This window comes from Eutrigla gurnardus (genome assembly GCF_963514095.1).
Source record: "Eutrigla gurnardus genome assembly, chromosome: 8".
In the NCBI taxonomy this organism is placed as follows: Eukaryota; Metazoa; Chordata; class Actinopteri; order Perciformes; family Triglidae; genus Eutrigla; species Eutrigla gurnardus.
In genome coordinates this window covers 19,249,256-19,274,895 of record NC_139922.1, presented here as the reverse complement: position 1 = coordinate 19,274,895, position 25,640 = coordinate 19,249,256, and the positions used below count along the sequence as shown (strand labels likewise).

The window sequence follows — 25,640 nt, the reverse complement described above, 5'->3', positions numbered from 1 at the left end:
AGGACTATTTGTAGGCACCCTATTGGTTTAACCGAGGCAAGAACACACAGCCAGCTGAAAGCCAAGGGCGACGACTCGTAAGGGGCCGAGTGTCAGATTCAAGTTCCCGTAGGCCGTCGGCGTTGGGCTACTTCTCCGTTAGCCCCGCGGAATAATCCAACACCTAAATATTGACTTTGCTCTTTCTAGTGTGGCGCTCTTATCTCAGGAATGCATTCACGGCTTTGTCACTTCACATCAATCAAACAAAGCTGATAATTTTATAAGCGAGAGGCGCCAGGGACTTCCCAGCCACTGCAAGGTCACACTGAGCGAGATAAGGCCATGTGGATGCATCAAGGTGAAGCACAACGGGGGCATGTTTGGACTCGAATCCGCCCGCTTGAAGGGTTTACATTTCATCGCATTCCGTTAGCATTTTTGACATCAGCAGGTGTGAGTCTCCCAGCATGCCGCTAACGCAACGTTTGAGGCTGACATTTACAAGATGTCCCGCTCCACGCTCGGTGCATTCCATTGGAGGTCAGACATTAGAAGTTTCTAAATGAAACGTCCGACCTCTGACCTCTGGTTTTGGTGTTGGGTTTAAAATGCGTCAATGAAGGTAATGAGAGAGGTGGGAGTTACAGCGAGTTTATTTACAGGTGTCTTTTTGGTGACGTTTTGGGATCTGGGTCAGACTGACTGCTGACATATGCACCTCTTCATTTACATATAGAATCTTATTCGTGTCAAATGTGTGTGAAAAAGGAATATTATACACAAAAGGAAAGAACATATATATATATATATATATATATATATATTAAAGGAAATTTTAAAGTGCTGCTTGTTCAAAAATCTTATGTCATATGTTTTATTTGGTAGCCTACTCTATATGAAATATATAACTGGAAGTGCAATGTTTTAGATTTTGGGTCATGCATGAGCATATGAAAAGCATGACTGTCTTGTAATAAGACATGCTATGTAGTGAGGACTATATTCACATTTCTTGTCCTTGGTTTTCTACTCAGTGTCATGATGTCGAGGCTCATTCCATTGTGTTTTTCTGAGAAAGGAAAGCAGTTCTGAAGTTTCTGAAGTATCCGACTACAACTGCAACACAACAGAGGAGTCCGTGGGAGGAGAAAATGTGGTTTCAGGCGGCAGGCCATTTCCAGAGGCTGAACAGCGTCTGTTTAATGAACGCAAACAGCAGATTTGTCCAAGTTTACTTTTAATCTCACGCTTGAGTACCTGGTTTGATTTGATTTGATGATAAAAAATCTAAAAGAATCTTCAGAGCCTTATTTACACCCAATCATGTAAGTGTTAATATGACACATTTACTTAAAGTACCAAAAGTAAAAGTACACATTCTGCAGTAAAATGTTCCCAGTCTGTGTGAGGCTATTACATATGGGGTAATATTACTGCTGCAGATGCCCTTTTTAACTCCTTTACACTGTCGGGTAGTTTAATCAGCAAGGCTTCATATTCTATGAGATCATCATGTGCTTGCAGCGTCGCTGTTCTGTGAGAAACACTTAAAATTCAACTGTGTATTTTAAGAGTGTGTTTTGCTTACGAGGTAGGGCCATGGAATGTAGTGGAGTAGAAGCATAACATTCAAAAGTATTAGATGTCTCCAGTTTTTCAGTAAATGTTTCATCCAACCACTCCTGAACGTCAGAATCCCCCGTTTCTGTCGTTATCACATCCACTTCACCACCCAGCAGCATATAAGGACATCCAGGTGGAGATATAAACATCCCCCTGGCACCATTTAAAATAAATAAAGCATTCCTCTGCTTTGTATAAGACAGCAAGCGTTTGCCAAAATTAATTTTAAGGCATAGTTTGGGTATTTCAAAGCAGAGCTTTATGAGGTTCTTATCCATAATATAATAATAATAATATTACCCAACGTAGGTGGCGGTCCAATTTGGAGAAACAAACAGCAAAATGGGGATATTTTAACCACCTAAAAGAACACCCAAACTGTCCCTTTAAGACTGATTTGCACCATAAAAGCAAAGAAGGTTTGAATAAATTTCCCAAAAAAAACGACATTGGAGATCTTTTTATTATTATTATTGAGAATGAGAGCACAACCTTCAATTATAATCCCAGCTCAGTGTTTATCAGCATAAATAAATAAAAAGTAAAAAATAAATAAAGGCTATTAAATACAGTATAAAACAACAAAAGGCAAAAAAAAGGAAGGAGTTTGCTTTTTGATGAAGGAACTCTCAAAACGTTTGGAAAAGGCAGCAAAGGTAGGAAACTTCGAAAAATAATCAGTTTGTGTACTACGGAAAAATAGTGAAATCATACAAGATGTAATTGCAATCTGTAAACCAGAGTAATAACAAAAACAACAACAACAAAAATCCCTTTTCCAAAGATGGATCTATCAGCTACAAGAGAATCATTTGAAAAATACAGTAAAAATTCAAGTAAAGGAAGGTGTACATCAGTAACAATGATTTGCAGTCATCAATTAAGAGCACTGGGGAACCCGTCCACTTGACTAAACACGTCTCACTAAGCTGGAGAGCTGCTTCGTTAAAGCACAAGACAGAAGCAGACTCCCGTTAACGTTCCACAAACAGGCACTTTAAAAAAAAATGTCTTTGAGTGTCTGGAACGAGGCGGGCACTTTGTAGTCCAAGTATAAAGTTTCATCCCGTCAACATGTCGCACAGAAATATGAGTATTTAATAGCTTCTACAAAAGTAAATGAGACATTGAAATTGCAAACCAAACTATTATTAAGTATGAAATCATCTCAACCACAACAAGGCTCATCATCATTAAATCGCCTCTTTTTCTTTTCTTTTTTTTTCTTTTTTCTCGAGGACATTCGCATTTTTTGGCAAACTTCGCCCTCTCCCTCTTCATTACCGGCACGCTACAAACCGATGGAATGCTTTCTAACTCAATTCACACACACACACTTCCATACCATTTCTTTTCTTGCTCAGGATTTTGTGTGTAATTGCCCTTTTTTTCATGCAATTTCTGAGACCAACCCAACAAAATGCGGTTCTTGATCCAAGTGCTACATTTATAAAGTTGTAATCCCAATGATTTTGGTAATCTGTACACAAAGAGTACCTCATATATATCCTCTCTTTTTTTTTCCTCATATAACATCACATATATGATTATAGCTTAATCTCTGCACCGAGCCAGCACAAACAACACCAATCTGTGTTTATAGGCCGACTCTTTAACTTTGGGCCAGCTCAAGCTCATCTCAGCCCTCTGTCGACGCTCCATCCTCATTGGTCTGACAGGAAATGGAAGTGCCAATTAAAAAGGGAGATGCCGAGACATCGGCACCAACCACAACCTGAGCCAGGGCTGGGCTCCGCTGCTGCCACACTATCACACATGCAGTGCTTCCCTTTGTCTGATACTGGGTACAACGATCTCGGGGTGCATTTTTGTAAAGTTGAAGCCGTTCCCAGAACTGACTCGACTGCTGAAACCTGATTGCTGATTTTTTATAAAAGCAGGAATGCGAAATGAGGGCTGGGAAAGAAAAACAAAAAACAATAAACGCATAAGCAATGAATTGTGACTTTACAGAAGACATGGATAATAAAAATAGATATCTAAATATACAGAGTCTACTTGATACATCTATTGTTGTATATTTGTTCAATTCCCGTGTGGATAAGATGAAGAAATCAAAAATGTACAGTAAGTCAGTCCAATTGAGTCGGCCCCAAAACGATGGCACAGTTGTCTTGGTCCCGCCGAGTCGAGGCCACGCCCGCAGTTTCGCTTCAGCTCAGCTTAGAGTTCAAAGGGCTGCCAGCTTCAGTGCCCACATTTAATTCTCCTCGTTGTCAGGATCACACCGCAAAGACGCTCAGGGTGCTGGTCTGGTCCTTTAAGCCCAAGATGCTGTAGGCGATTCTTTTCAAATGGCCAGGAAGCCTCACCCCGATGTTCTTTATATCCCTGTGAAAGAGGGAGACATGACAGAACATAAAGAGGAGCTGCGCATGGATTTAAACATTGGACACGTTCCAACACTTAACATGCACATCCTTCCTGCCTCTCAGGCCTCGTGGCAATCATAGACTCATCCAACGTGCTAGAATCGTGCTCCATCGCTGAGCCACTACAGCAGGGCAGGGTGTGTTCCAAGTTAGCAATCGAGGGGAGGTTTCAATTTATCTCCAGCATTAAAGGATAATGACTGGGGGGGGGGATTCGCTCTTCGCGAGCACATGATGCAAACCTGCAAAAGCCCTGAAACACATCAGCCCCCCGAAATCAAAGCCCTAACTACAGCCTTAATTACTTAACGAGGATTCTCCCTGTCGACCATGAATCACTTGTCTGGAAAGCAGAGGGTGGGATTGCAAATAACTGCTGGTTTCACCAAAGAGTGCTACCAGATGCCCCGAGATGGAAACATGCGGCCATGAAATCACACCATTCTGGATGACAAATACTTCAAACGGGTTTTGTCGTCTGCTTTACAGTCTGCACATCTTCCCAAATCAGGAGAAAGAGATACGAGTAGAGGAAGGGGGGGGCGGGGGTCCTGCTGGCTGGTCATGCGGTTAGGAAAAAGCTCTGGCCCTCATTATTGCCCCAAAATAACCTCATATTATGTGCTTCACTAAGACCTTTTTTCTCAAAAAGGTTGAGTCCATTTCATTAAATTGCCCCATTAAATTGCTCCTACACATCTGAGTAGATCCAATTGCCTTAAACTACCCTGAGTTAAGTTCAGGGGGTACATTCTGAGCGCACCTCTTCAATCTTTCTAGAAGTACAAATGTGCCGACTACGGGGGCTTCGAATCGCATCCATCTATTTCACTTCCTTAATCCCCTCTAGCTGCTGCTGCTCCACAGGCCACTCTCCTCTTCCTCCCCTCGCCCCCTTTAATGTTCAAGAAGCCACAAAAAGGCCTTTGCCCTTAGCAGACAAAAAAACGGTGGTTTTCGGGGCTCGAGAAAAAGTGCCGCCCAGGGCAGCGTTCAGTGAAGGCAGGGATGAGAGGAAGAACGGAGAGGGGGAAGAAGACTAAGGACTGCAGAGACCACAAGCAACCGCCACCAGTCGACCACAAATGAGCTCGCGCTCTCCCTCCCTCACTTTTTCCAGCTCAAACAGTTCTCAAGTTGTAACTGAGGTCGGAGATTATATTGTGCAAAATCTATCCTGCTGGTTATAAAAAAGCAACACTTTTAGGAAAACAAATACCTGAACTACTAGAAGACTTCATCTCAGGAGGAAAAACCTCTTGTCGGTTAGAATTCATGCCATAATTTCACGACAAAACGTCTTGAACTACATCAAATAAATAAATACTCCACTCACTCGTTCTTCATCTGCAGCACCTGTTCCATGGTGACGACCCCGGCGCTGGTGAAGTTCTCACTGTACTGACTCATCTTGATGGACTCCAGCCACTCGGACACCGACCTGAAGGGGGAGCCGTCCGAGCCGCTGGTGCTGGGAAGGCGGATGGATATGCTGCAGGCGAAGAAAAGTAGATCCAAATGATAATCACCAACATGCTTTCCCACAACAAGAAGGCGGCTGGCGGATGACTGAGCGCGGTAATTACTGTGCAGGAAACCAGTTGGTGATAAAAACCAGTTGGAGCGGTCGGGGCGAGGAGTCGATTCAGATATGAGCCCGACAGCCTTTTGTCTTTTTCTCACCGTTTTCTGGCTTCCTCACAAAAGGTCAAACACGCTTTCATCACGCGCACAGTAACACACAACAGAGCTTTAGTAATTGCCTGCCAGGAGGCAAGGTGTCAGTGTGTCCCTTTAATGGTTTTTAAGTAGAACATCTTTAAGCTATTCCCCAAACTACCCTAAATACCAAAGCCCATTTTGAATTTCAAGTAAATGGGGAGCTGCTCTTTTTTAAGCAGGTCCAGGTCAAGCCTCAAGACAGTCAAAACAAGTCCTCGTCAAGTTTTCTTGACATAATCCTTTAATAGTGGTTTTACATAGCTCAGGTCTCTACAATACAGGTTTAAAATAAATACTGTTTCTGTTCCGGCTTACAGAGCTTTTGGTTCCACTTCTTACACAAAACCACCCGACGCTGGGTGCTTATTCTCTGGGTTTGGTGCTACATAAATAGATACCAAAACCAGAAAAGATACTGAAAGAGTACATTAATATAAGAAGCACTGCAAAACGTATTGGTTTCAGGTTGGTTTTCCAAGAACTGTTTGCTGACAGTGGCAGCTACTGAAGGTTCAGTAAATAAATCTTACCGTGGGTCAAAATCTGCGATGGTCTTCAGGGAGTCTGGGCTCCGCAGCAGCTTGTCCAGCAGGTTGACGATGTCTCCGAAGCGTGGCCTCTTGGAGCGATCCTGGAGCCAGCACTGCAGCATCAGCTGATAAACAGCCGAGGGACAGTCCATCGGCGCCGGCAGCCTAAAAGCCTCATTGATGGCCTTCATCACCTGCGAGAAGTTTTAAAATGTAACTGAATCTGCCCTCACTTGTAGGCTTCTTCAAATATGTGTTGACTTTTCCAAAAAAATATCTCGTGACATAAATATTTGTAATTATCTATAAAATAAATATTTCAAACAGCAAAACCTGTGAACATTTACCTCATGGTTACTCATGTCCCAGTAAGGCCTCTCACCAAAGGCCATGACCTCCCACATGACGATGCCAAAACTCCACACATCGCTAGCTGAGGTGAACTTCCTGTACGCTATTGCCTCTGGAGCCGTCCAGCGAATGGGGATCTTACCTCCCTGTTCAGGGAAAAAAAAAAACTTCAAGTTAGAGACAGAGGAACAGAAAGTGGCTACTATTTGCTTAAAGCTAACAGGAAGTTACATATTTACTTACACTTGTGGTGTACGTCCCCTCAGGATCGTCCTCCAGCACCCTGGAAAGGCCGAAGTCGGACACTTTACACTCCAGGGTGTTGTTGACGAGGATGTTGCGGGCGGCGAGGTCACGGTGGACGTAGCTCATGTCAGAGAGGTACTTCATACCCGCAGCGATGCCGCGCATCATGCCCACCAGCTGGAAGGAGGGAAACTCGCCGTCATGGTCCTGACGAGAGGAAACAAGCAAAGATTCATTTAGGTTTGTGACCAAAAATGTAAAAAAAAGAACCAGACAGGATAGTACAATGTTTATATTGGGTCTTACCCTTAGGTATCTGTCCAGTGCTCCATTTTCCATGTATTCAGTCACGATCATGGCATGTTTGACTGCACACACACAAAAAAAGAACAAATCATTTCCCTGAAACATCCTAAAAAAAGGCGAAAGAAATGTGAAAAAAGTTAAGAAAATTTCACAAAACTCACAGAAATCCTTACATTTGGTGACCACCCCCTCCAAGCGTATGATGTTCTGGTGGGAAAACTGGCCCATGATGGAGGCCTCGCTTAAAAAGTCCTGTCTCTGCTTCTCTGTGTAACCCGGCTTCAGCGTCTTTATAGCCACCGCCACCTCTTTCCTCCCCGGCGCCTTCAGGATGCCGCGGTACACCTCACCGAACTCCCCTGCAGGAACACGACAGCAAAAGGAGGGGATGATTGATTTAGAAAAAAAAGGGATATCAGGTGAATGTGCGTTTGATACGTCTTCTCGGGTTTCTAGCTTCAGGGGCTCGCTGTGCAGCGCGTTGAAAACAGGGAAGCTTTTGCGGCTGTTTTGCCTGAGGCTCTTGCACAGAGGTGTGCTCTGGCTGGGTGTTGAGAGAGAGGCTGTGTTGTGTAATTGGTGGACGGCCTGTTGTGTGGAAACATGGGAATCAGCTGTCACGGGGTCATGGGAACTTGTGAGGGGGTTTATGCTGTAAAAAGGCTGTAGGTTCAAAGGCTAAAAGGTGGTCACTCTTGAATAAACGTATCGCATATTAAAGATGTCGGCCCCGCATGGGAAGGTGCTCTGATATCCTTCCACAATACTGTTTATGCAACACTTTTTTTTATGTAATTGTTGAGATCAGGTTCAGCCAAAACAACTATGTCTCACAGAGTTGCCTCACAACAAAATGTCTCAACATGTTGAAAAAAAAAAGAAAAACACCAGTCAGTCAGCCTGCTAAGCTGTGGAAAAAAGGCACAAAATAAACAGCGAATTTTGGGGATTGGAAAAATCTTTCAACATCTCAGAGTTAAGCCCCAGAGCAGATTGCCTCAACGGGTTTGTCACTCACCAGCTCCGATGACTTTCTGTTTGCTTATGTGGCTGGGGTGGATTTCAGTGGCAAACTTCAGGACGGCTATGTTGGGGTCCTCGTATGTATGCGGGTCCACGTAGGTCTTCAGAGGCTTCAGTTGCTCTGTGAAAAGAAAAGAAGACATTGTTGATAAAGTCATTCAATAAATCAAAAATCTTGAGATCAAGATTAGAGACATTTTGTTTGGTCTACCTGAGCTGGAGAAATAGGTGTCCTCTGGTCCTTGCCTGGAGTGGGAGTTTCTTTTCCTGAATAAAAGAAAAAAAAGAAAACCCATCTGATAATTAATGTCCCACTTCCAAAGGACAAATGGACATTGTCTTGATATCATCTGCCTGCTTTAATATCAATAGCACATAGCAACCTTTGTAACCATTTTTCAAGACGTTCTAAGGGCTTTCAAAAGGATCCCAACGCCGGCGCAGTGCGTCCGTTCACACAAAGGCGGCCCTTTGATAAAACGGCTGACGATAGACTGTGTTTGCTGAGCCGATTTAAAGACTGAAAGACAGACAAGCAGGCGGGAGGGAAGTGGTCAGACGGGCTACAGTCTGCTACAGTACAGGCCCGGGTCACCTTCACAAAGCGCCTGCGGTCTGGTAAAGAAACGAAGCAGGCACCTCTTATCACCAAAAACGTACCACCCAGACTAATTTCCTTTCAAAAGCCCCCCCAACACTCCAGCGAAGTACAACCATTGAGCAATGACAAGGCACATTCAACACAAATTCTTCCCCAGTGAGTGCTGGGACACAGATCCAGATAAAGAGAAAGAGAAAGTTGGCTAAAGGAAGGGAGAAAGAGAAAGGTGAGGAGCGAGTGAATGCAAAGGTCGTTTGGAGGCCCCACAAAGGAAAGGCTGAAGAATGAGAGAGGAAGCCGGTGAAGGAGGGCGCATTCAGGCTGGTTAACAGCACGGAGAGACGGACAGATCGGCAAAGGTGGATGGTAACTGACCGTCTGCGCAGGAACAGGACCACGACTACGATGAACAACATGGCCGCTCCTCCGACCGCAGCGCCGAAGATGACTGCAGTGTTGTTTTGAGTGATGCGTTCTGTTAAAGGCAAGTAGAGAAAACGCACATCAGAGGGATCCCGTTCTCCCGTGCAAACCTTTTCCCGCGGTGGTTCTCGCTCTGTACCTTCGGGCAAGGTCTCAAATTGTTCCTCAATGCTAGAGCCTCCGGGGCTGCCGTCGCTGGTGAGGGCCAGCACCCTGAAGAGGTAGGCCGTGCCCGGGGCCAGATCGACGATCTGCACAACGTTCTTCTCCAGTATGAGCACGATGTAGGTGGTCACATCCAGGTTATCATCCTGATGAAAGGGAGGTCAGTTCATGTTAAGATTCATATTTAGCATTCATGGTAGAGGGATATATTTATGGCAGAGTGACGCACCTTCTTGCGGTAGGTAAGTTCATAGCGGATGGGCCGGGGCTGGACCCGGGGTCGGGGGGAAACATCCCAGGAAAGGGACAAGCTTTTGGAGGTCCTCTCAACCAGTCGCATCATCGTTATCTTGGGCGGGTCTGAGGACAGAGGGGTCGAGATAAAACTTAACTTTTGAACTCACAAAAATATCAAAAATATAGCTGACAATCTGAGAGCTGGGAGCAGCCACAACAGTGAGATTTAAAAAAAAAGTATATAATGGTGAGGATGAATGAGTGGGTGTGAGGAAGGGGATTGACGTGGAGGAGGAAGTCATCCCTTAAGGCTGATCTGAGGACGCATGTATGAAGGAGGGGGAGGAGAGACTAGTGGGGGATCACTCTCTGAAGTGGTCTTATCTGAGCCAATTACGGTGAAGTTGAATCTAGGTTAACCAGTTCACTTCAATTCATCTCACTCCTGCAGCACAATTCGACCTGCAGGGCTTCCGCTGCCTCAGAGATAGCAACCGTCATCACTGCCCAGGCGATAGCATCACTCCTCTGACTCCTATCAGCAGTGCTCACCTGTGTAATGCAGAGATGTAGTCAGGGCGCTGGTGGAGGGCGTTCTATCGGCCTGTGGCGCTGCCTGACTGGCGAACTGCGACACACCGCTGTGCGCCTCCACGGTGAAGGTGTAGTTGAGGTGCGCGTCCAACTCGCTCACTGAAACCTTCGCGAGGGTCAGGCCCGCGCTGGACGGCTCGTAGCGGATTTTCTCTCCGCAGAGCTGGCAGACGACGCCCTCGCAGCGCTGGCATTCCACGCTGTAGGTGATGTCGCTTCGACCCCCGGTGTCCTCGGGCGGGCTCCAGGTGAGGAGGAGTTTCCCTGCGGAGAGCTGGGTGGTGGTGGCCACGAGGTCTCGTGGGGCAGAGGGGGGGCCTGATGAGTACAGATTGGGAAAGGGTGTTAAATAGAAACAAGGAAGAAGAAGAGAAGGGGATTCCTTTCTGACATCGGTATCATTAGATGATCGAAAATTTTGTGTGCAGAGAAATCCGTGCACATTCTGTGGGGTTAAAAATAGTCACACCAGGAAGGGAATGTTTCTAAATATCCTTATCGCAAGGTTCCCACGAGAGATCAAAGAGACCTGTTACCTGAGCAAGATCCAGTAGGGGGGTCAGTCGAGGCCCGGTAGAAGCCGTCCACGCAGGGACAAGACAAAGCCCCGGAGTCCAGCCTCTGGGTGTTGGCGGGACACGGCTCACACTTGTCACCGGACGCTGCAGCTTTGAAGAAGCCAGGCTGACATTCTGCAAACAACAACAAAAACACGTTTGCACGAGCAGGTGAGCGAGGGCGACGGTGACTTCAGGCAACATGTGACGGAGAGCACACAGAGCCAGTTCCTCCAGATCATTCAAGTCTCTTTAATGCAGCGTGAACTCTTCACCTTGCGTGCAACACACGGTTGAGTGGATATGTTATTATGTCAAGGCTAAAGGTCAGATTTGGGTAATTGACAGTGATATGGGAGGGAAAGCCGTGCACTCTACTCGTTAAAATACTAGTCGATTCCAAAGAGTAGATGCCGCTCACATGAACCCAACCCTGAAACACAAAACGCAGACTCCCTGCCTAGCCGGCACTCCTACTCCTTACTGTTCAAACCACCAACCCCCCCCCCCCGTCTGCTTTCTTAACATCTCACTCACACAACAAACACAACCAGTCGTCCCACATTCCATGACAGCAAGTCAGTCATCAGTACTGCGAAATAAGGAAAGTGCCAAGAAATAGAAGTGAAGTGGCTCAAATCAGAGCATCCGTTTTCACTCAGCGGCCCATTATATATAGTTTTCTTTTCTTTCATAGACCCACATGCAGACTCATGAAACCATATCGCCTAGATAAGATGACAACTAATTTCACACGTCCAACCAGAAGGGATAAAGAAATCCAGGTAGAGGATCCAGCTGTGCGTGGCGGCGGTGAAATAGGAACTTAATACGGTGTGAAATTTCTGAGAGCGCGCCATAAAGAAGAGTGAAAATGAGACGCCCCCCCTCTTAAACTCTGCAAGAGCATTCCACCGGCTGCTGCTCAAGCCCTCGCACCATCACACGTTCACCAACACACACACACACACACACACGGATATGCAACACACACAACCACCCGCACCCGTATGTATTCACAAAATACACATACATGTATGCAAAGCACACCCGTGGACACATGGGTAAATCTGACATCAGACGAGGGATTATGTCCACTGCCTGCCACCTGTTCATGTCATGTCAAGTCAATTCAGCCACACACACGTGTGTATATATATATATATATATATATATATATATATATATATATATATATATACACACACATACATACATTAACATACACATTATATTGTTTGCCTGGAGGGTTGAGAAAAGCTCATGACAAATGTCACCAAATGTTGACAATGCAAATGAGTGCCGTGATGGAACAGAAGGAGGAAACGAGGCAAGAGGGAAAGGATGACGATGAAGACGAGTACATGAATAGAAAGATCAAACAAAGTAGAAAAGAGGACGTGGAATGAGGAGCATGTGAGGGATTGAAGTTCACGCCAGTGACCCAGGCAAACACACAGTTTCTATGTCAGATTCCAATGGGGGCGAAGCCAAAAGCAGAACCAAGGACAAAGACAAGATCAGAGATATCATCTCGGTCGGTATCTGACTTTCACTTGTGGTTCTCTCGAATTAAGTTCATTTGGAAGCCACCGTGTGACCGCACGCGAGACTGGAAGCACACGGCTGCATTTAAGTCATATCAAGGGGGTTTTACTCGATTGACCATGAGTTTCTCTTTGACGCCATTCAGCCTTTTTCTGTCACTGCGGTTCGCCGAGTTGCGGCGGCGCTGCTGTGAAGAGGTGTGTATTAACTTAAGAGTATGACAACAATGGTGAAAAGAAACCGTACTCTAGAGTGAGAAGAATTTGTACATTTTATCCAATAGGGTGTTGCACAATCCTCCCCCTCAAGAGAGCATCGCCTCCCCGTCTTGGCCAGCTGTTTCACTAACAGCCACTGCTACTCATTAACGGGACGAGACAGGGGTGGGCGAGGAAGGAGCGAGGAGCAACAGAAGGGTCAAGAAAAGAAAGAGAGGAATACTGTATCCTGCTGACGACTCGAGAAAAGGAGGGAGAAAAGAAAAGAGACAGGCCGGGGCGAACGCTTCTATTGAGAAGGGGGAACAGCTGCTGCCCCAAACCCCGATTCATACCCCTGCCTCTCCTCCTCGTAATCCCCAAATTCCTTCCTCCCCTCCTTTCTCTCCTCCCAGTCCTCACTAAAAAGGCTCCCAGCTAACACATTAACATTGCTATTCACCACTGACCAGCAGGCAAGGAGAATGCCATGCCATTCAAGTGCTGAAAGAGAGAAAAAAAAACACACACACACACAAGCATTGCAGATGGGAATAGCCGAAATGCCACATGGCAACTGAATAGAGGAGGACTTGCCTCTTTTTGGCACTACAGTGCAGGCTGCAATGCATCGTGGTCAGGTCTGCGGAGATGATGGCCTTACACTGCGAGCCGCCTCTATAATCAAGATGCATTCCAGTGCACACCACCCAACAGGAGGCCTGTAGCAGAGCAGCTTCACTGCCGCTTCACTTTCCGCCCAGTTCTCCGTTTATGAAGGTGAACGAGTTTGTGTTCCGTAAATATAATACGAGTCATGACGCTCGGTGCCGAGGTATTTAACAAGAGGATTCCTCGACAAAAGCGTAAGGTCCGGTGAGAGGAAACTTCTTGGTTCCATTGGAGAAGGAGGAAAGGGGGATGGGGGGGGGGGGGGGGGGGGGGGGGGGGGTCTTTGAATTGTTACTGGACACAACAGGAAGCAGGAAGTGTGAGGCTGATGCAGCCTTCCTTCCTAAAGCAGCCAATCAAAGCATGGAAACGCAGGGAAGCGCGACGAAATGAAGAACCAGCGCAGAGTCCTGAGACAGAATAATAACCGAAAAGGAAGCCAAAATGTGTTGACCCGACATGAACGCAGGCTCTCCAGGGATGAACACAAAGCAGCCTCTTCTTACTTGAAAACATCTGACAAACTTACAGCGGCCATTTTTTTCCCCTCCCTGTTGCCACAGAGCAAGGAGCTGTTTGTCATTTGAGAGGCCCTGTGTGCCTCGAGTAGCTCCGTGTTTGTTTATTGAGAGTGAGTGCAGGGGCCTGTCTCAATCTGGGAGCCCGAGTGGCTCTGGAGTGGGAACCCCCCAAGAGACCCCCCCCCCCCCTCCCCGCTCCCGGTTTGTCGGCACAAGTTAAGATGGATGAGATGGCGACAGTGATGAATGCGTGGTCGGATAGATGGATGAATGGGTAACATGGTGGCTTGACAACCCAAATCACCCTCAGGACTGGAGCAGTAAGTGGTAGGGGGGCCGCCACAATCGAGTCCGGCGCTGGGCTTTTAAAAGGCAGAAAGGTCATGTCTGCCTCGGGGCAAGTTGTGAGTTAAACTGTGCATGGCTTACAGGCAGTCAGTGGCCAAGTAAAACAAACACATGTTCACCATGAGGAGGAGGGGGAGGAGGAGGGAGAGGAGGAGGAGGAGGAGGGGGAACGAGTTGCAGCAGCAATCGGTAGCGAGGTTAAATACAGACGTGCAGCCAGTGAACAGAAAAACATGTAAAAATAAATCCATATGGAGTAAATACAACATCTAGATCTTTATCGGGGCTGCTACCTAAATAAACCTGGAGGCGAGGGAGTCCTCACTTTGGACCCTGGTCTACCTCACTAACCCCCCGACCCCCTTTCATTCCTGAGTTACTCGGAGCCGTAATTGCAATATGTCATGTCATTTTGTTTGTATGCCGGGTGACACCATGTCATTAGCATTTTGGGGGAGTCGGGTTTTTGGTGGAACAATGGGGGTCTCTGATGGGGGAGGTGAGCCGGTAACACGAGCCAGGGGTCACTGAGGTAGAGGAGGGGAGGTGGGGGCAGGGGGCAGTAAAGGTGTAGGAGCTGATGGAAGTGTATGCATGTTGGGGGGGGGGGACATTAGTCAAAAGGATTAGCTGACCAATGGAGCAGCTGTAAGGGCATTACATCTGTTTTACAATTGCACTCAGGCTTTCATCTGGGGTTGTTAACAAACACAATAAATGCCCTGATCCCTTTCTCCTCTCACGCCAGCTCACCAACAGGAGGAGGGATCCGGGGAGTGAAAAGTGGAGTGAAGGAGGCACAAAAACGAGGTACTCAACGTGGTCTAAAGTGAAGCAGACACTTTGAAGACGCCACTCCTGGCAGACGTGAGTCACAGCAGCCGCGCTCATTTGGCCACGTTCCTCCATGTAGCCGGTGAAATCCAGACAGTGGCAAACGCAACGCCAACGGGTCGCACTCCGCATGCCGACAACCGTCTGCTTCCTGGTTAGAGGAAGGGGGCCAAAACGGGACCAAATGCACCAATAAACAAAAACGACTTATCTGGCAGGACAACAAAATGGAAAGTGGCTGAGCGAGGCCGGCTCAGCGCCGGATCGACAATGGAAAGCCCTGAGCCAACGGGTCGGGGAGTCACTGAGGGATTAGGTGACCTCCGGTTTCCGCTGCGGGCCCGTCCTGTTAGCAGTGAAGGGTGGCTGGTGAGAGGTGCTGGAGGGGGGGGGGGGGGGGGACTGACTGACATGGGGGAAGGAAAGTGCTGACCTCACACACCAGCAGTACAATACAATGTGCTTCACATTGCTCTGGATATCCCCATCACAACACACACACACACACACACACACACACACACACACACACTCAGGAATGTCACAAAGAGGAAATATGTCCCAACTCATCGACTGCAACCAAAACACACACGAACAATATCCGAGGTTCAGCTATTTCACGAATGACAGACATACACAAACTAAATAAAGAGACTGAATACTTGTAATATATGCATATAGATCAAATCACTTAGTTGAATGTGAAAAGTGTTGCTTTAAAGAGATGAACCCACAAAACATGATGTATAATTTGTGCCGCAATTCACACGTGATCCCATATTTTTATCATATTTGATGCTGTACCTTGCTGTCTCTTATTCACGTTAACTAAAACGTTGCAGTCAGTGTGGAGCGTTGTAGCCAAAGGTACCATATGTGATGGCGTAATTGATGCAGAGTGTGTCCTACGTAGTCTGACACCTCAAATGCTCAACCGACACACGGATCACACTTAAACCACAACAGCACGATTAGCTTTAATCCACATTAAAGAGCCATAGGAGCTACCAGATCTCCCGTTTGCTACATTTCCTGTCATCTTGTTCACAGTAATTGCCAGTATTCTGCTCACTCCAAAAACGTGGCCCGACATGACGGTGCATGACACCACTTGAAAGTGCCTTCAGAGTCCCCCCATTATCTAACCAACTCCCTCAAGTGCCGCCCGCTAGGCAGACGTTACCTTGGCACGAGATCTGAGGAATCCACTAACTCAAAGTAATCACGGTGGCTTTGCAGAGAGACGGAGAGAGAGAAAAGAGAGGTTCTATCCGGCCCCGTGCATCTAAATGAGCAGTGCTGTCCGTGACTTGCGACTCTTTTAAATATATTTTATTTCTGAGAACGGCTACAGGGATAAGGAGCCGAGGGAATTCGGTCGAGCAGAGCGTTTCAATGTGGGCATTATCCTGCAGCTTGAGATGATTGATGTGAAATCTAACCATAAAGGCAGCTGAATCCAATCCCCCAGATCCCGAGGTGTGGTGCTGCGTTCACGTCTCTTTGTATACTCTCCATCAGATAAGCTGAAATTGCAAAAATCCTTTTTTTTCCTTTTTGGTCTTAAAAGGTTTTTCGGGGCGATTAGGCTGAAGTGGTTGGCTCCAGGTACGAGCAGATTTAAAGACTATTGGCCATGAAACACATAAAATCTCTCCAAGTGAACAATCAGCGTTCCAAACACTAAACTCCACCAGAAAGTTGCCTGTAACCGCTATGTGTTGTTTTCTTTCCCTTTCCAACTCTCCGATTGCAGCATTGTTCAAATTTAGCATCTATTTACGAGTCAGTCGTGGAGAAACGTTTTTACCGTCGAGACAGAAGAGAACCCTGCACGGTCCCAAACGGTCCCATCAGGGCCATGTGAAACGGGATGTTTAAACTCCGTTGGTGTCATTTTCATGACCTGCACAAAAGCCAAAAACAACAGTTGCTCTGTGATTTCACGGACAACAAGAACACAAACTTTTTTTTGTCTCCGTTTGTTATACTTGGCGACAGCTCGGTGCAGCGTACGTCCGAGGACGCCGCATTAAGAGCTGTAACGTTGCGAGAGGAATGGTGTGTTGAGATAAGAAACTATCAAATAAATACAAGAGGAGAGGCGGAAAATCAAGGCTAAAATAGAAAAGGCTCTTGAGGGACGGGCAGGATGTGGGGAGAGAGATATAGAGGACAGGGAAAAAAGGGATTGCACAAAAGGCAAAAAAGCATGCAGAAACCAGTAGTTACTTCACTCAAAAAGCACATACACACCCAAGTCAATTACTACCCATACAAATCACTCACCACAGCGCACGGTCACACAACTACAACTTAGTCACCAACTGTTTGTTACATCAGCAGGGTGAGTTTGGAGAAGCGTATGGAGAGGGAAGGAGGAGGGGGGGTGGCAAGAAAATGGCTTACTGGAACCTCTTTGGCGAGCAGAGTAATAACTTTACTGGAACTGAGTGGACAGTTGTTTCCACGAGACGCCGTTTTTCACCAAGGCACTAAAACAGCTCTCAGCCGTCCAAATGTGTCACATAGTGTATCCCTGCCGCGGCGGGAAACCGCGATGCAGGATTAAGTCTTATTTGTCCAGGCTTTACAGCGGCTGATGAGGAGGTGTGGATCTGGACGCTTAAGACACAATCCCGAGGACCGAGCCAGGGGCGGCCCGTGGTCCTTTGTGGGGTGACACACGGTATGTGGTTCTATTGTACCAGGGAGGATTATGGGTAAGGAAGGGGGTGATTGGCAACAGAGGAAAACTGTGTCAGCGTCAATCCCGAGTTACAAGAGGAAACCCACAGCGCTGCTGTCCATTTAAAAGCCAACCACTTCATTGGAATTCTTTTTTTTCCAACCAGAAATAAAAAACAAAGTGTTTATTTTCTCATTTAAGAGACTGAATGTATGACATCCTGATGTAAAGCAGACGCCAAATTAAATAAATAACTCAGATTTCTTATTTTCAGACATTTTTGTCATAGAAAATTGCCAAATTTAATTTACTCAAGAACTCTGCTGTTTTGAGATAATATGGTTCCATTTGATGTTATTCAGATTAAAGTAACGTATAAAAGCCAAATACACACAGAACAAGTATAAACAAGAAAGTCATTCATTTGAGTGAAAACACAAAAGGTCTTGTGTGGATTGTGGCCATAAACATAAATCCTGAACGCAGCTTTCACTTGTGCTTACTCTATTTCTGATTCATTTCATAACATACGCTCGTGTATAATTTGAGGGCCAACATAATTCCCCTTTTCATAGAAGTTGGTAATGCTTTAATCTACAGACAAAAGCCTGTTTTGTGTCTCTGTAATGCCGACTGATGTGATTTATAACCACTCCGTAAAATCTCTTACATCAGCTGCTCTAAACACCGTGGTAGGTTCCCACAGCACAGGAAGTGATGCGTTTTATCTTTAGGGTTTGTCCACGAGACTCTGTAGTCCACATGAGCGATGGCGGCCACCGAGAGAAGAGCGCCACACACCACCTGCACAAACCCCAACTGGTGCTGAAAGAGGGTGGGGGGGGGGGATCGTAGAAACACAGTTTGACGGTCGAGTGATCTCCAAGCCAAAAAAGCACCACAGCGGTACGCGTTGATGAGGAGACGTGGACGAAAACCAGATCGAATCCCGCCTCGCTCCTTTAACAGATCCCACGGGGCCGAGGAGTCATAAAACTGAGTGAACACATCACTGAACATGGAAACTTTCAACCCAAGTAAGAAAAAAAAACACCACAATTGAAGTTTTGTGGTTTCTCCCCGAAAAGCACGCAGTACAGGAAAGAGGCAGAGAGAATGATTAACTGAGCGTCTGTATGAGATTCCGCTTTAAGCCCTGAGAGCCATCCATCTTGGCCCCGCGCTGCAGCCCTGTGATTCATTTCCACCTTCATCTACATCTACGACTGCGACCTCTCATTTGACTTCATCTCGGTAGTTTTTGTGGGGGGGGTTTTCTTTGTTTAGTCATTTTTATGTGAGGGCACGACCCGGAGCTGCCCCCCCCCCTCCCTCCCCTGGGAATTCCACAGGTCTGTAGTAATGTTGGAAGGCTCCTCCTCAGCAAACTGATCAGGAATGTACCAACCAAGGGGGAGTGGAGGTGGAGGTGGGCTCCTACCGGCCTCACCGGGGGAAAACACAGCCCTTCATTGTTCCCCTACCTTTGCATTCCACTCCTCACCTCTGTCTGTTTTAAAATCACACCCCTCCGCTAAACTAAACCCTCTCTCCGTCGCTTTTGTATGACTTTTCTTTCACTCCTTCCTGCCTCTCCTCCTTCGACTCCTCCCTAATCACCCTACCTGGCAATTTCCCACCAGCAAAAAAATGATGTACTGACAGGAAACTTCGTCACTTTTTATCGGTCTGTTGCCAATGGGAGGGAATGTAAGTGGGAAGGCAAATCTATTATAAACAGGCTGCATGTGGATTTACAACTGCGGGCCAAAGTGTGTGTTCCAGAGTGTGATCATGGATGTTCATACCTGTACGTGTGTGTGTGTGTGTGTGTGTGTGTGTGTGTGTGTGTGTGTGTGTGTGTGTGTGTGTGTGTGTGTGTGTGTGTGTGTGTGTGTGTGTGTGTGTGTGTATAAATGAGAGTTCCAGAAGAAGTGGAGGAGGTGGGGTACTTTGGTTTGATGGGAGTCTTTAGGTGTTCTGTCATGGAGCAAATTTCAACAGGCCCTAGCATGCCAGCTCGTGTTGTATGTTCACATACACTGCGTGAGTCACACAATACACCCCAAAGCTGAGGCTCAGTAATTTCACAAAAAACAGAAGGGGGACGGGCTCTGTTTTCTGTGATGCTTCAGATGAATAAAGTCAACGACGCTCAGAAGCTTCCTCCTCCTGCCTCCTTCTTTTTCACCCCTTCGCCAGCCTTGAAGATGCTAATCCATCACAGTACAGTAGCCTGTGAGGAAGGCTGGAAGGCCTCCTTTGATCACTTTCTGTCACTCTTGGCAGCCCTTCCCACAACAATAAAAAAGCCGTCTTTGCAGGACTTTAAAACCAACAACGCCAGAGCTACAGAGTCAAAGGACGGAGTTATGGTCGGGCTACGGAGCACACCCATATCAAGATAAGGTGATAATGAGGGAGCATGAAATCACCTGATGCAACAGGCTGGAAGTTATGAACTACGGGTATTGTGAAAGGTGAAGTGTTTGAGCATGACTTCAGCAAACAACTTCTTTTCAACAAGTGGTATCAACAACCAGCATACAAATGACCATGAAGAAGATCTGTACACAATAATAATGGTAAAGTGTTCAACAAGCTCCAGTTTGAGCCTTGATGACACAAGGAGCGCTCCCTTTTTACAGCGCAAGCATATGATCGAGGTCTGTACAAACATTTCAATGGAGCTGCACATCCTCATTTTATAAGTATCGGCCCAAGGTCAGGGAAGATGCCGCGACATGTACAAGTAGGTCTAAGCATTCCTTCCATTTCGGAGGAGTCACGTTAGCCAGGGGGAGAATTCCACTCAACAATGATAATAACACCTATGATAAATATCCGCAGCATTCCATGCAAGCTTGTTTAACAACCTACAGCAATTAAAATCAAAATAAATGACTAATGCCAAATGGGAACTGCATCTTTGGCAAACACCCGGACAAGGTGAAGGGCCTTTTACCAGAAAGACCTTTACGAATACCAAAGATTCAACACCCTTACCTTGACATGCATCTTTGACTTCTTCATAGCCTGGTTTGCACTGGCACTGTCCGACGGGAACCACCCACTCCCCATCCACGGTGCAGTAGATGCGAGGCAACTCCTCGCTGATGGCGTTATCCACGCACACCCCGCTCACTTCCCTCAGCGCCTGGTTCTCCCCGCCGGCCACGGTCTCAGGGAACGACGCGAGGCTCTTCACCGTGGCCGGGCAGGTTTTGTAGTAGACCCTGGTGGAGAGGAGGGCCACGCAGGCCCCGATGTCTTGAAAGGCCAGGTAGAAGCCTTTCCGGGACAGGTTCTCCACCACCCGCGTCTCAGTGTTGATGCGCAGCTCGTTTTTGCCGGTGATCTCGTCGGGCGCTATGGTGGCCACTTTCTTGAACTGGCCCTTGCGGAAGGTGGTGCCCACATCAGCGTCGGACTCGGACGTGAACAGGTTGAAGGTCTCCTTGCAGGTCAGCGAGGTGGCATCGAAGGAGTTGCAATCGCGCACGATGAACTGGAGTTCCACAAAAACCCGCGAAGCCGAAGGACGCCGCTGGATGAAGGTGGTGCGCAGCCAGTTGTCCTGCTCGCGTTCTCCAACGTTGCAGACCGAGTAAGTATAGAACTGAGAGCCGTTCAGGGTTCGCTGGGTGACCTCCCACTGAAACAAAAACCACACAAACCAACAAGTTTAGAGACACGAACGCTGACCCCTCAGAGACCCAAAAATAAAAAAGGGAACCATACCACTTCACATTCAACCACTGTAATCCGAACCCGGGAAACACATGGCTCTACATGTTGCTAATCACTCCCCATGAATATTTTAACTATCCTTCACAGCCATAACACATTTCTGCAACATGGAGGAGTCCACTTTACGAGCTTCCACAGCATAACAATGCAGAAAACCTCAAGGACTTTGTGTGAGAAAGCATTTCTGGCATCGCAAAGATGCCAAATTACTTCCAATTCAGTCGTTCGCATGCCGCCGTTACCGCCGGCGTCCTTACCCAACAGCAGCGTCGCATTCTAAAAGCCACCACAAATGTTTTGGAGAAAAGTGACAGCATATTTTAACGTAACCTTGGTTCTTGAGGAACAACTGGCCCCGACTGGGGCAGAGCCTGTGGTTTGCTCTCTGCATGTAGCCACTGTGCTATTAATTAAAGGAATGTGCTTTGTTAGCGGAGTGTGTGGTTCTGTGTATAAACCAACACCTCAATTTAACAGCTGTCAAACTTATTTTTTTTTTAATTAGGGCCCATTAAAACTTGAAATAATAATCATCATAAGTGACATTACATGAGAGAGTTGTGGACAAAACATACTGTTTCCAACAAACTTCAAGGGTGAATACAACAACCCGATGCTCATTAGTGCCAAAAGTCAAACTTGAATGTCAAAGTGATCATTTAATCAGTGAAACCTCTCTTGGAAGTCGGGTGAGCCACCATGAACAGCACGTCTGCACATGCCTTTGAGTCATCAGCACATGAAGACAATGCTATTTACAGTGAATTTGCGTGAGCCTGGCTGCTCAATTACTTTGAAACCGCAATAAGGAAGACGGCACACATTCCTCCTCTATAATGGCAAAGAGATGACCACAGCATTTGGGTGCAACGATGTGGCGATTATAATCGACGCATCTCTAGACATTTAACCCTGGTTTGAGAAAAAGGTAGCTCTGACTGATTGGCTCCATCTAAAACCCCTCCCTCCCCCTTTAAAAAGAGGTACCACATGCTGCAAACTTTAAAAGTTAATTGCTCTCTAACATACAATTCTGGAGCTGAAGCCTTGAAACCACAAGAAGCCACAACTATTCCCAGTTCAGAGCTAGCAGCTATTCTGTCTGCCTAAGCTTTGGTGGAGCCCAGACATGCTCAGCAGGCAGCTCCTGGATCCTGCAACTCTTTCTTCTCATATCCATACTCGAGCCACCATTAGGCTCCAACTGCCAGATTTTATAGCAACCTGACATGTATACACACGAGGGCAACCCAACAGCTAAACCACACAAGCCAAATGGTCAAATATTTTCGTACTGAAGGCTCTCAGTTCGACCGGGGCCCTTCCTGTGCATTTTTCCTCATGCAGAGTTATCCTAAGGCAAATTCCACGTTGGAAAAAAAAACGTGGGAGCTGGAGGAGAAGTCAGAGCGACACTCACCCCGGACTTGTCTCCCTGGTCTAAAGGCCATGTCAACCAGCCCAGTTCACCTCCCGTCGCCTTCATGTCCAAAAGCACCTCTGCGGAGACACGAGAACACAATCAGTACAGGAGAATACACCTTTAAAGCTTTCACCAAGACTCATTTTGACTTAGAGTTTGTAGAAATCATCTCATTTCTATTTGTTAAAACAGACACATGTATTTATACATTTTACATTCCCTGCATAATAACTCTGACCGGGTGTTATTACCAATGTAATTTAACAAAAGTAACACCTTTAAATTTTGATTTAAAATAAAGGTTGTTCAAAACTCCAGCTTTTTACTTGGCCATTACTAGAAATAAACATGAATATACTTTGAATATCAAATTCATGTCTAACTGTACTACTTTTACTTTTATAGTAATGGGTATATTAAATGCACAATTTTGGGATCGTTGTTTAAAAAAAGTATTAATAGAAATTATTAAAATGTCATGTAAAAAAAATTAGAAACGAAAAGCAATTTCTCTCCAGGATTCACCTGCTCGTTCAGAGCAGCGCACTCCGTACTAAGGATCGGTGATTAAATATGGAACTTCAACGGAAAACATAGTGGAACATGGAAATAAGTGTCATAAAGTACGACTTTGAGAAAGTATAAGACTGTCACGGGATAAAGAAAGTGCGTTTCCTGGTTTTAACGTTTCTTAAAGGAGGCTCCCCGCATGGCACCCGCGCCTCACTTCAATACACTTTTACAAGTCTTGTTCCCAACCATTTAGATTTTTTTTTTTTTTATTGTTTTAAAAAAAAAAAGACACTCACCTTCTTTGGTCTGCAAGGTAATTAGTATGCCGTTAATAAGTACATATGAAAATAATAAAGGTCTGACTCCAGCAAAGAAATCCATTTGGCAAACTTTTTTCTTCCTCTCTCTCTCGCTCTCTCTCTCCGTTGCTGGGCTTGGCCGGGACTCCGCGAGGTGAGCGCTACTCTCTGCAGCTCATTCACAAACGGGCCCGCGCGTCACTGACTCCGCCTGCTGGAATGTGCGCGTGTGCGTGTGTGCGCGTGTTTGTGTGCGTGTGTGTGTGTGTGCGTGTATGCGTGCGTGTGCGTGTGCGTGTGCGTGTTCAAGGGGCGGGGGTGTGGGCCCAGAGAAGGGAGAGAGGCGCATGAGAAACTTTTGCAACTTTCAGGGACTGTCGGAGATAACAGATTTGATCGCGCGTTTGGAGCGCACGTGTAGGCTGCAGGTAAAAGTGTATTTAAAATATCTGGTTAATCTTCTTCTCTAATGTTCTTGTGTTGATAGAAACAACACATTACTAAGTAGTAGTAAATACATAAAGAGTGAAGTGAATATAAAGTGAAAATATATTTCATTTGCACTAATGATTGATAGGAAATTGATCAGCAGTCATTTTCATAATCAATTCATTGTTAAAGCAATTTAGCAAGCAAATATATGTTTAACATGTACTGGTTCCAGTTTCTGAAATTGTCAGATTTGTTGCTTTCTCTCATTTTATATAATGAATATGACCAGCATAACAAGATGACTTAAGATAATTGATTATGAAAACAACCATTAAATGCAGAACTTATCAGCAATACTGTCTTTAATTTCCAAGTACAAACTCCTCAGCCACTCTGCTTTAATCCCAAAGTAGTGGGGTTTACAGGGGACACTTGAAGGCACCCTGATGCTGGTTACAGTTTTGCCTACCTGGCTATAAAGCAGCCTGCGGGGCAACAGAATCATTTGCATGGAGATATTGATTCAGAATTGTTTGGCACATTGAATAGGAGGGAGAAGGAGCGGGAGCAGCTTTTCTTGAAGTCCCTTTGTTCTGAGCATCCTCACATACAGAGGTAGAATCATTGTGACAAGCGGAGAGAGATGTATTCATATCAGCATAATAGCTACTCTGAATGCAGAATTCAACAGTACAGCTGGCCTACTGATAGCCCATCATAATTTATGGGAAATATCCCAAAAATGTTGCACCCCGCCAACCTTGTAGACAGACAGTGGTCAAGTTATGAACAAAACAAAGTTTAATCTGTTTTTTCAGTCTCGGGAGGGTATGTGGGAGTGGGAGTGAGGGAGTATGAATATGGGGAATTAAGAAAGTCCTTTACCTAGCAACTGGTGCAGATTGGAATTCACTGTCGAGCTTTATCTGACTTACTTGCAGTGTTTGTTGCCCAGTGTTACTATGGCAGAATTGAGCAACGGCTATGGCAACGATAAGGAGATGCTGTCCAAACCCCCCCGTCCTGTATACCCCTGAATGCAGCGCTCTAGCCAGAGGGCTGTACCTGCTTCCTAAGAGTTTATTCCCAATGGTGTTTACCTCTGAGCACCAGCCTTGTCCCCACAATAGATGATTACAATACAGTGTGTCATTGATTGGACATGGCTCTCTCTCAAACACACACACACACACACATGCATTGTCGTTCACACACCTGTGACGCTGACACTGCGGGAAAAGAGGTGGGATCCGGCCGACCAGGGCTGTATCCCAGACCCCTGTGCCCTCCCTTCATCTCCCACCCCCGTGCCCTCTGGGGGCTCCGGTTTCACAAAGCCCCCCCCCCCCCCCCCCCCCTCAAACCGCAGATGAACGCCATGGCTCTCTGTGAGCTTTAGAAACCCCTAAAAACTCAGCCACTCACCCGCCCACTCTCTCCTCCTCCTCCTCCACCACCGTCCTTGCATTCCCTCCATCCTCTCACTTCTCACACCTCAGTAATGCAGGAGTTATGGGTGGAGGTAATGACGGGATGAGTGGGGTTAGGTGGGGATGAAGGAACCTTTGATACTTCCATTCCTGATATGAAACCATGAGACGTGCCGAGAGGGGCCACATGTGTATTATCCCGGTAAGCCTGTTGAATATGCATTGTTCTTT

General features: G+C 46.3%; 1 protein-coding gene across 3 annotated transcripts; it reads right to left on the bottom strand.

Moving 5' to 3' along the window:
- Positions 1-2,050: 2,050 nt before the first annotated feature.
- epha2b (eph receptor A2 b) lies at positions 2,051-23,685 on the bottom strand. 3 transcript variants are annotated; one of them, XM_084015480.1, is made up of 17 exons: positions 23,545-23,685; positions 22,733-22,812; positions 20,569-21,217; positions 10,733-10,888; positions 10,155-10,514; positions 9,595-9,725; positions 9,340-9,511; positions 9,153-9,252; positions 8,388-8,443; positions 8,172-8,297; positions 7,315-7,512; positions 7,154-7,215; positions 6,845-7,054; positions 6,598-6,747; positions 6,251-6,444; positions 5,335-5,490; positions 2,051-3,957 (listed from the first exon to the last, which is right to left on the bottom strand). In XM_084015480.1, the coding sequence occupies exons 1-17, from the start codon at positions 23,627-23,629 to the stop codon at positions 3,849-3,851; spliced, it is 2,994 nt and encodes a 997-aa protein (XP_083871606.1). In that variant the 5' UTR covers positions 23,630-23,685; the 3' UTR covers positions 2,051-3,848. The 3 variants fall into 3 exon arrangements, with proteins under 3 accessions (XP_083871606.1, XP_083871607.1, XP_083871605.1); XM_084015481.1 differs by having other exon boundaries at positions 7,327-7,512; XM_084015479.1 differs by having other exon boundaries at positions 7,154-7,512.
- Between the last annotated feature and the right edge of the window lie 1,955 nt (positions 23,686-25,640).

Coding starts and splice junctions, on each gene's coding strand:
- epha2b (XM_084015479.1), bottom strand. CDS start 23,629: ATGGATTTCTTTGCTGGAGTCAGACCTTTATTATTTTCATATGTACTT. Junction 21,218..22,732: donor ACCAGGGAGACAAGTCCGGG/GTGAGTGTCGCT, acceptor TTTTTGTTTCAG/TGGGAGGTCACCCAGCGAAC. Junction 9,253..9,339: donor ATTTGAGACCTTGCCCGAAG/GTACAGAGCGAG, acceptor TGCCTTTAACAG/AACGCATCACTCAAAACAAC.